The following is a 12500-nucleotide window of genomic DNA, read 5'->3' as shown; positions in this document are numbered from 1 at the left end:
CAGCCAGCGCTGTGAGCAGGACAAATTCACCGTCAAGTGCTCGTGTTACGAGGGCTGGGCTCTGGAGCCGGACATGGAGAGCTGCAGGAGCACCGGTAAAGAACATTCCACATGTAGAGGCCTGATCTGACCTCCTTGTTTACTAACCTGTGTTCCATAATCCCTACTGCCCCTATTCCCTCTTCCCTAATCCTCTATTCTCTGTCCCCTACCCCTATTCCCTATCCTCTATCCCCTACCCCTTATTCCCTCTTCCCTAATCCTCTATTCTCTATATCCTACCCCTATTCCTTATCCTCTATCCCCTACCCCCTCTTCCCTCTTCCATAATCCTCTATTCTCTATCTCCTACCCCTATTCCCTATCCTCTATCCCTACCCCTATTCTCTATCCTCTATTCCCTATTCCTTATCCTCTATCCCCTACCCCTATTCCCTATCCTCTATTCCCTACCCCTTATTCCCTCTTCCCTAATCCTCTATTCTCTATCCCCTACCCCTATTCCATCTTCTCTATTCCTTATCCTGTTCCCCAATCCTCTATTCCCTATCCCATATTCCCCTATCCCTGTTCCTATCACCTATCTCCTACTCTCTACCCACTACCCCTACCCCTATCCCCTACCCCCTTCCCCCCCCAGCTCCTATCCCCTACTCTGTGGTTATTACATATTTTCATCACCAGTAAAAAAAAAATTATATATATATATATATATATATATCATGTAGAAGCTTAACTGTTATATTTAATTTTTTTTCATTCTTTTAATCATTGTTATATATAATTTATTTTGTTGTAAAGTGTCTTATATATGAAACATCATAAAAATATATTTGCATTGACAGACTAATAGCAATAATTTTGAATTTCTGAAACAACTGTATAATGTAAATTAAAAATGTAAATTTATCTATTAGTTTTTGATAAATTATGATGAAAAAAATTCTCAGTTTAGCTAAATATAATGTTAAAAGAAACTCCTCATTAAATGACAAATAAAAGTCAGATTTTCCCAGTGTTCATTTTTTTCCTTTAAAAAGATTAAAAGACGGAGACAAAAATCCAGGAAGAGAAAAGAACAAAACGAAACACTTTAAATAGGTTAGAAGTTGTATAGTGTTGGCTATCCTCCACTTGTTCAGGAAGTGTGCTTCTCAGAAGGGCATTTATTCTGTAAAAACCCCGGTGGCTGTTGGTTTGGGGCTAATAAACGGGGTGAGGAGGAGGGCACTGGGAAACAGTCAGCAGTGCAATGAATAGCTCCATTATTAACATGCTGGAAATGTGAAAAATAAGCATGAAGAAGAAAAGGAAAACATTTATTTTGGCAGGAAGTGTGATGGTTGCCATGGACATGGAACCTCGATCAGATGAAGGAGTTTATGGAAAGTCCAGGCAGAAGATTGATTTCAGATATGATGTTTGGATAAAATAAAAGGTCAAAGTTTGTATAAAAAAATAAATTATGCATTCCACTGCTGCTTTAATGGCTGGCGGGACGTCATCTGTGTGGAGAGAGGAACATGGAGAACCTGCAGCTCAGGAGGTGGATCATAAGGCAGGAAGGAAAGAAGACGTTTGTTGTTGAAATATGAAGAAAAAATTCAAAATAACTTTAGTGTGTCATTAATGTGCAATATAAAATAAATAAACCAAAGGACAATTTCACCGTTTTATCAGTTTATGAAAGTTATAGGGACATGTTTAGAAAATCAGAATTTGCTGAGAAAATTTGATAGAAATTTAGAAAAAAAATTATGCTAGAAAGATCTGTAAAGATGCTTACTGCTTTTAAATTTTTTTTTTAATTTTAACTTTTAATTCATTAATTCATTTTAATTTCTAAAGTAAAATTAAATTTAAAATATCTAATTTAAAAAGATTAATAAATAATGAATAAATGAATACATTTTACAATTTAATACAATAACAAATTAATATAGTTTTCAATAAATATTAAAAAATAAATACATTTTTATATATTTAAATCTTGAAAGAAGTTTTCAGGACATTGTAGTCTTCGATTTCGATTTGCTCCTTCCTGTGGATCTGTTTGTTTTGTTCGTAACAGGATTGTTTTCCTCCTTCTCTCTTTCTCTCAGATTCGTTTAAGCCGTTCATTATTTTCTCAAATCGTCATGAGATTCGACGCATTGACCTGCACAAAGGAGAGTTCAGCGTCCTGGTACCTGGACTTCGCAACACCATCGCTCTTGACTTCCATCTAAACGAGAGCGCGCTCTACTGGACTGACGTGGTGGAGGACAAAATCTACCGCGGGAAACTCTCTGAGAACGGAGGTGAGGTTCAGAGTCAGACTCTTTATACAAATTTTTACAAATTATTTTAAAATTTATACTTTTTTTCTTATTTCAATGAAAATCAGGAAAATCATGAGAAATATATTAAATTTATTTATTTTTTAAATAAAAATCTAGAATGTACAGTAAAACAAACAAAAAAGAGGGAATAATTTGTAGAAATCTTGATTTTCATCAGAAATATTTCCCTCATTTTATTTTTGTCTCAGCGGCTCTTACCAGTTTCGATGTAGTGATCCAGTACGGTTTGGCGACACCAGAAGGATTAGCCGTGGACTGGATAGCTGGAAACATTTACTGGGTGGAAAGTAACCTGGATCAAATCGAGGTGGCGAAACTGGATGGAACCATGCGCACTACTCTGCTAGCCGGAGACGTCGAGCACCCGCGGGCCATCGCCCTGGACCCCAGAGAGGGGTAAAGTCACGTGCTATAATCATTTAAGTTCAACATAACTGATTTCACCTTTAATTAGCTGCCGTTGTGATTTGATCTATATAAACTCTCTACGATGTCAGAAAGACTCTCATTCGTGTGGTCAGTTCCCTCAAATACAACAGTAGCTCAGTTTTAGTCCTTTTTCCAGCAATGACATGTTTCTTTCTAGCTACTATTCTCTGAATGTCCTACAAATGAACTTTTTACAGGATCCTGTTCTGGACAGATTGGGATGCGAGCATGCCGAGGATCGAGGCTGCCTCCATGAGTGGATTTGGACGCCGCACCATCCACAAAGAGACAGGAAACGGCGGCTGGCCGAATGGTCTCACTGTCGATTACCTGGAGAGACGAATCCTCTGGATCGATGCCAGGTGAGAGGGCTGTCTGATCTCCAACACCAACAGAGCTTCACTCACTTGGATATTTTTCAGCAAGATTCCAAAAAGTTACTCTAGTTATTCTGCACCCACATGATGGACAGCTGAGAGGTTGTGTGATGGTGATGAACAGCAAGAGATTTAAGGTTAAAATCCCAGCAGCTCCACATCACTGGTTTATTGTGCCCCTGTTTGTCCTCTTTCTTCCAGATCCGATGCCATTTACTCAGCCAAGTACGACGGGTCTGGGCTGATCGAGGTTCTCCGTGGACACGAATACCTGTCGCATCCGTTCGCCGTCACTATGTACGGAGGAGAAGTTTACTGGACGGACTGGCGCACCAACACACTCGCCAAAGCCAACAAGTGGACAGGAAACAACGTCACAGTGGTGCAAAGAACCAACACACAGCCCTTTGATCTGCAGGTTTATCATCCATCCAGACAACCACAAGGTGAGCGGTGAAGGGAGCAGACTGACCCTACACCCTATTCCCTACTCCCTGTAATCTACAAAGGGTTTGTGATCGCTCTTCAGAAGTAGCCTGTTGATGCTGTTTTTATGTGTGTTGTGTGAGTTTGAGTTTCTGAGACACGTTGAGTCTTTGAAGGGATGTGGATCAGGGCACCAGAGGATCACATGGATCATATCGAGTCTCTGAGGGGATGTGGATCAGAGCACCAGAGGCATGTTTGAGTGACCCTGGTCCTGATGGTGTTTGTCACTTTATTAAAAGTGAAGTTGGAGCTGGTCACACTAGGAGTTTGCTCTATAGATCTGGACATTGTGTTTGTTTGCGTCTGACTGACCACACAGTGTGATTAGATGGGCTTGGATGTGAATGTCGGTGCGTTTTTAATCAGCTATCATCTGTTAACCGTCTCTCTGCTCAGGTTTGTCAGGTTGTTTTTTTCCATGTTGCATTTGGAGCTATTGATGAAGAGATTGTGTACTGATGTGGATGTGATACACACACGTGTTTAGAATAAATTGTGAGGCAGTTTCTCCCTGCCTGTAGGACTGGTTTATTCCTAATGATTACTCTGGGAAAGTGTTGCTCTATACAGCTAACTGGTGGCTGCCCTTTAAATCTTACATCACAGTTAATTTGTGCTGAAGTCAGACAATGGGACCAAAGACCTGGGTCTGAACTCCTCCTATTAACCCCATATCTATACAAAGCTGTACAACATGACACAACACATTAAACACACTTATCCAGTCTGAAACACACTACACCTCTTCAACCTGTTGCCTGACTCCGCCCAACCCTGCCAAGATCGGACCAGATCTGACTTCACCCCATGGACTTCAGTAAAGGAATAACTGCAGTTTTTTAAAAAGTTGCTAAATTTAGTTGCACAGCCTCAGAAAAAGCCAAGCAAATAGCACCAACATCACACGGTTGGAGACGCTGCAGCCACAGCAGACTGTAGGAGTTTTTAACATCATGGTGGAACCTGCAGCTACGCTGACTACATGCTCCACTTTATTTTAAAGCATCATGTTCACTCCATTTCTCTCTCTTTCTTTCTCATTTAAATTCAGAACACACTGTGAAGACTCTCATTAGATCTGATGCATCTGAAAAAAATCATAATCAATAGTTCATTATTGGGGAGATTAAGAGCGGTTTAACCTGAAGAGATTAACCGCATTGTATTCAATATATTTTGGTGTTTCTCTCCACCTTCTGTCTGCCTGCCTGTCTGTCCATCCCTTCACTTATCTGTCTGTGTCTCTTGGTCTCTCTCTCTCTCTCTCTCTCTCTCTCTCTCTCTCTGTGTCTGTCTGTCTCTCTCTCTCTCGGTCTCTCTCTCTCTCTCTCTCTCTCTCTCTCTCTCTGTGTCTGTCTCTCTCTCTCTCTCTCTCTCTCTCTCTCTCTCTCTCTGTGTCTGTCTCTCTCTCTCTCGGTCTCTCTCTCTCTCTCTCTCTCTCTCTCTCTGTCTGTCTCTGTCTCTTTCTTTAAGACTGAAGCATGAACTGAACTGAAGATGAATTGAATGTTATATATTTTGTGTTTCAGCTCCGAACCCGTGTGCAGCTAACGGTGGTCTGGGGCCGTGTTCTCACCTCTGCCTCATTAATTATAATCAGACCTTCTCCTGCGCGTGTCCTCACTTAATGAGGCTGAGTGACGATAATCACACCTGCTACGGTGAGTGCAATGTACACCTCTATACACCTCTATACACCTCTATACACCTCTATAAACCTCTATACACCTCTATACACCTGTACACACCTCTATACACCTCTATACACCTGTACACACCTCTATACACCTCTATACACCTCTATACACCTCTATAAACCTCTATACACCTCTATACACCTGTACACACCTCTATACACCTCTATATACCTGTACACACCTCTATACACCTCTATACACCTCTAAATACCTGTACACACCTCTATACACCTCTATACACCTCTAAATACCTGTACACACCTCTATACACCTCTATACACCTCTATACACCTGTACACACCTCTATACACCTCTATACACCTCTATATACCTGTACACACCTCTATACACCTCTATACACCTCTATATACCTGTACACACCTCTATACACCTCTATACACCTCTATATACCTGTACACACCTCTATACACCTCTATACACCTCTATACACCTCTATACACCTGTACACACCTCTATACACCTCTATATACCTGTACACACCTCTATAAACCTCTATACAACTCTATACACCTGTACACACCTCTATATACCTGTACACACCTCTATAAACCTCTATACAACTCTATACACCTGTACACACCTCTATATACCTGTACACACCTCTATACACCTCTATACACCTCTATAAACCTCTATACACCTCTATACACCTGTACACACCTCTATACACCTCTATACACCTGTACACACCTCTATACACCTCTATACACCTCTATAAACCTCTATACACCTCTATACACCTGTACACACCTCTATACACCTCTATATACCTGTACACACCTCTATACACCTCTATACAACTCTATACACCTGTACACACCTCTATATACCTGTACACACCTCTATACACCTCTATACACCTCTATAAACCTCTATACACCTCTATACACCTGTACACACCTCTATACACCTCTATATACCTGTACACACCTCTATACACCTCTATACACCTCTATATACCTGTACACACCTCTATACACCTCTATACACCTGTACACACCTCTATACACCTCTATACACCTCTATATACTTGTACACACCTCTATACACCTCTATACACCTCTATATACCTGTACACACCTCTATACACCTCTATACACCTCTATATACCTGTACACACCTCTATAAACCTCTATACAACTCTATACACCTGTACACACCTCTATATACCTGTACACACCTCTATAAACCTCTATACAACTCTATACACCTGTACACACCTCTATATACCTGTACACACCTCGATACACCTCTATACACCTGTACACACCTCTATAAACCTCTATACAACTCTATACACCTGTACACACCTCTATATACCTGTACACACCTCTATAAACCTCTATACAACTCTATACACCTGTACACACGTCTATATACCTGTACACACCTCTATACACCTCTATACACCTGTACACACCTCGATATACCTCTATACACCTCTATAAACCTCTATACACCTCTATACACCTGTACACACCTCTATACACCTGTACACACCTCTATACACCTCTATACACCTGTACACACCTCTATACACCTCTATACACCTGTACACACCTCTATACACCTCTATAAACCTCTATACACCTCTATACACCTGTATACACCTGTACACACCTCTATACACCTCTATAAACCTCTATAAACCTCTATACAACTCTATACACCTGTACACACCTCTATATACCTGTACACACCTCTATAAACCTCTATACAACTCTATACACCTGTACACACCTCTATATACCTGTACACACCTCTATACACCTCTATACACCTGTACACACCTCGATACACCTCTATACACCTCTATAAACCTCTATACACCTCTATACACCTGTACACACCTCTATACACCTGTACACACCTCTATACACCTCTATACACCTGTACACACCTCTATACACCTCTATACACCTGTACACACCTCTATACACCTCTATACACCTGTACACACCTCTATACACCTCTATACACCTGTACACACCTCTATACACCTCTATACACCTGTATACACCTCTATACACCTCTATACACCTCTATACACCTGTACACACCTCTATAAACCTCTATACAACTCTATATACCTGTACACACCTCTATACACCTCTATACACCTCTATAAACCTCTATACACCTCTATACACCTCTATAAACCTCTATACACCTCTATACACCTGTACACACCTCTATACACCTCTATACACCTGTACACACCTCTATACACCTCTATATACCTCTATAAACCTCTATACACCTCTATACACCTGTACACACCTCTATACACCTGTACACACCTCTATACACCTCTATACACCTGTACACACCTCTATACACCTCTATACACCTGTACACACCTCTATACACCTGTACACACCTCTATACACTTCTATACACCTGTATACCTCTATACACTTCTATACATCTGTATACACCTCTATACACCTGTACACACCTCTATACACCTGTACACACCTCTATACACTTCTATACATCTGTATACACCTCTATACACCTCTATACAACTGTACACACCTCTATACACCTGTACACACCTCTATACACCTCTATACAACTGTACACACCTCTATACACCTCTATACACCTGTATACACCTCTATACTCCTCTATACACCAGTACACACCTCTATACACCTCTATACACCTGTACACACCTCTATACACTTCTATACATCTGTATACACCTCTATACACCTCTATACACCTGTACACACCTCTATACACCTCTATACACCTGTACACACCTCTATACACCTCTATACACCTCTATACATCTGTATACACCTCTATACACTTCTATACACCTGTACACACCTCTATACACCTGTACACACCTCGATACACCTCTATACACCTGTACACACCTCTATACACCTGTACACACCTCTATACACTTCTATACACCTGTACATACCTCTATACACCTGTACACACCTCTATACACCTCTATACACCTGTACACACCTCTATACACCTGTACACACCTCTATACACCTCTATACACCTGTACACACCTCTATACACCTGTATACACCTCTATACACTTCTATACACCTGTACACACCTCTATACACCTGTACACACCTCTATACACTTCTATACATCTGTATACACCTCTATACACGTCTATACACCTGTACACACCTCTATACACTTCTATACACCTGTACACACCTCTATACACTTCTATACATCTGTATACATCTCTATACACGTCTATACACCTGTACACACCTCTATACACTTCTATACACCTGTACACACCTCTATACACTTCTATACACCTGTACACACCTCTATACACTTCTATACACCTGTACACACCTCTATACACTTCTATACATCTGTATACATCTCTATACACCTGTACACACCTCTATACACTTCTATACACCTGTACACACCTCTATACACTTCTATACACCTGTACACACCTCTATACACCTGTACACACCTCTATACACCTGTACACACCTCTATACACTTCTATACACCTCTATACACCTCTATACAACTGTACACACCTCTATACACCTCTATACACCTGTACACACCTCTATACACCTCTATACACCTGTACACACCTCTATACACCTGTACACACCTCTATACACTTCTATACACCTGTACACACCTCTATACACCTGTACACACCTCTATACACCTCTATACACCTGTACACACCTCTATACACCTCTATACACCTGTACACACCTCTATACACCTGTACACACCTCTATACACCTCTATACACCTGTACACACCTCTATACACCTCTATACACCTGTACACACCTCTATACACCTCTATAAACCTCTATACACCTCTATACACCTGTACACACCTCTATACACCTCTATACACCTGTACACACCTCTATACACCTGTACACACCTCTATACACCTGTACACACCTCTATACACCTGTACACACCTCTATTCACCTGTACACACCTCTATACACCTCTATACACCTGTACACACCTCTATACACCTCTATACACCTGTTCACACCTCTATACACCTCTATACACCTGTACACACCTCTATACACCTCTATACACCTGTACACACCTCTATACACCTGTACACACCTCTATACACCTCTATACACACCTCTATACACCTCTATACAACTGTACACACCTCTATACACCTGTACACACCTCTATACATCTGTATACACCTCTATACACCTCTATACACCTGTACACACCTCTATACACCTGTACACACCTCTATACACCTCTATACATCTGTATACACCTCTATACACCTCTATACACCTCTATACAACTGTACCCACCTCTATACACCTGTACACACCTCTATACACCTCTATACAACTGTACACACCTCTATACACCTCTATACACCTTTATACAACTGTACACACCTCTATACACCTCTATACACCTGTACACACCTCTATACACCTCTATACAACTGTATACACCTCTATACATCTGTATACACCTGTGCACACCTCTATACACCTGTACACACCTCTATACACCTCTATACACCTCTATACACCTGTACACACCTCTATACACCTCTATACATCTGTATACACGTCTATACACCTCTATACACCTGTACACACCTCTATACACGTCTATACACCTCTATACACCTGTACACACCTCTATACACCTCTATACATCTGTATACACTTCTATACACCTCTATACACCTGTACACACCTCTATACACGTCTATACATCTGTATACACGTCTATACACCTCTATACACCTGTACACACATCTATACACGTCTATACATCTGTATACACGTCTATACACCTCTATACACCTGTACACACCTCTATACACCTCTATACATCTGTATACACGTCTATACACCTCTGTACACCTGTACACACCTCTATACACCTCTATACATCTGTATACACGTCTATACACCTCTATACACCTGTACACACCTCTATACACGTCTATACACCTCTATACAACTGTACACACCTCTATACACCTGTACACACCTCTATACACCTCTATACAACTGTACACACCTCTATACACCTCTATACACCTCTATACAACTGTACACACCTCTATACACCTGTACACACCTCTATTCACCTCTATACAACTGTACACACCTCTATACACCTCTATACACCTGTACACACCTCTATACACCTCTATACATCTGTATACACCTCTATACATCTGTATACACCTGTGCACACCTCTATACACCTGTACACACCTCTATACACCTCTATACACCTCTATACACCTGTACACACCTCTATACACGTCTATACACCTCTATACACCTGTACACACCTCTATACACCTCTATACATCTGTATACACTTCTATACACCTCTATACACCTGTACACACCTCTATACACGTCTATACATCTGTATACACGTCTATACACCTCTATACACCTGTACACACCTCTATACACGTCTATACATCTGTATACACGTCTATACACCTCTATACACCTGTACACACCTCTATACACCTCTATACATCTGTATACACGTCTATACACCTCTGTACACCTGTACACACCTCTATACACGTCTATACATCTGTATACACCTCTATACATCTGTATACACCTGTACACACCTCTATATACCTCTATACATCTGTATACACCTCTATACACCTGTACACACCTCTATACACCTCTATACACCTGTACAGACCTCTATACACTTTTACACACCTGTACACACCTCTATACACCTGTACACACCTCTATACACCTGTACACACCTCTATACACCTCTATACACCTGTATACACCTCTATACACCTCTATACACCTGTACACACCTCTATACACCTCTACACACCTCTATACACCTCTATACACCTGTACACACCTCTATACACCTCTATACACCTGTATACACCTCTATACACTTTTACACACCTGTACACACCTCTATACACCTCTACACACCTTTATACACCTCTATTCATCTGTATACACCTGTACACACCTCTATACACCTGTACACACCTCTATACACCTGTACACACCTCTATACACCTCTATACACCTCTATACATCTGTATACACCTGTGCACACCTCTATACACCTCTATACAACTCTATACACCTCTATACACCTCTATACACTTTTACACACCTGTACACACCTCTATACACCTCTACACACCTTTATACACATCTATTCATCTGTATACACCTCTATACACCTGTACACACCTCTATACACCTGTACAGACCTCTATACACCTGTACACACCTCTATACACCTCTATACACCTCTATACACCTGTACAGACCTCTATACACCTGTACACACCTCTATACACCTCTATACACCTCTATACACCTCTATACATCTGTATACACCTGTACACACCTCTATACACCTGTACACACCTCTATACACCTCTATACACCTGTACACACCTCTATACACGTCTGTACATCTGTATACACCTCTATACACCTCTATACAACTGTATACATCTGTATACACCTGTACACACCTCTATACACCTCTATACACCTGTACACACCTCTATACACGTCTATACATCTGTATACACCTCTATACACCTCTATACACCTCTATACATCTGTATACACCTGTACACACCTCTATACACCTCTATACACCTGTACACACCTCTATACACCTCTATACCTCTGTATACACCTCTATACACCTGTACACACCTCTATACATCTCTATACACCTCTATACACCTGTACAGACCTCTATACACTTTTACACACCTGTACACACCTCTATACACCTCTATACACCTGTATACACCTCTATACACTTTTACACACCTGTACACACCTCTATACACCTGTACACACCTCTATTAACCTCTATACACCTGTACACACCTCTATACACCTGTACACACCTCTATACACCTCTATACACCTGTACACACCTCTATACACCTGTACACACCTCTATTAACCTCTATACACCTGTACAGACCTCTATACACCTGTACACACCTCTGTACACCTCTATACACCTGTACACACCTCTATACACCTGTACACACCTCTATACACCTCTATACACCTGTACACACCTCTATACACCTGTACACACCTCTATACACCTGTA

The 12500-nt window shown here is 40.9% G+C and overlaps 1 protein-coding gene across 7 annotated transcripts in view; it reads left to right on the top strand.

Annotated features, from left to right (window-relative positions):
* The window catches only part of lrp1aa (low density lipoprotein receptor-related protein 1Aa), a 190604-nt gene that overhangs the window by 107799 nt on the left and 70305 nt on the right, over positions 1-12500 (top strand). For all 7 annotated transcript variants that reach the window (XM_058373888.1, XM_058373889.1, XM_058373887.1 and 4 more), the window contains 6 exons: positions 1-95; positions 2103-2300; positions 2531-2738; positions 2969-3133; positions 3350-3594; positions 5167-5298. The exon at positions 1-95 is cut by the window's left edge and continues 151 nt beyond it. In XM_058373888.1, the coding sequence (XP_058229871.1) occupies positions 1-95; positions 2103-2300; positions 2531-2738; positions 2969-3133; positions 3350-3594; positions 5167-5298 (1043 nt within the window). The remainder of the gene's footprint in view (positions 96-2102; positions 2301-2530; positions 2739-2968; positions 3134-3349; positions 3595-5166; positions 5299-12500) is intronic.

Source organism: Hemibagrus wyckioides, linkage group LG21, assembly GCF_019097595.1.
Source record: "Hemibagrus wyckioides isolate EC202008001 linkage group LG21, SWU_Hwy_1.0, whole genome shotgun sequence".
Taxonomy (NCBI): Eukaryota; Metazoa; Chordata; class Actinopteri; order Siluriformes; family Bagridae; genus Hemibagrus; species Hemibagrus wyckioides.
The sequence above is the reverse complement of the archived record's forward strand: the minus strand, read 5'-3'. Positions and strand labels throughout refer to the sequence as shown.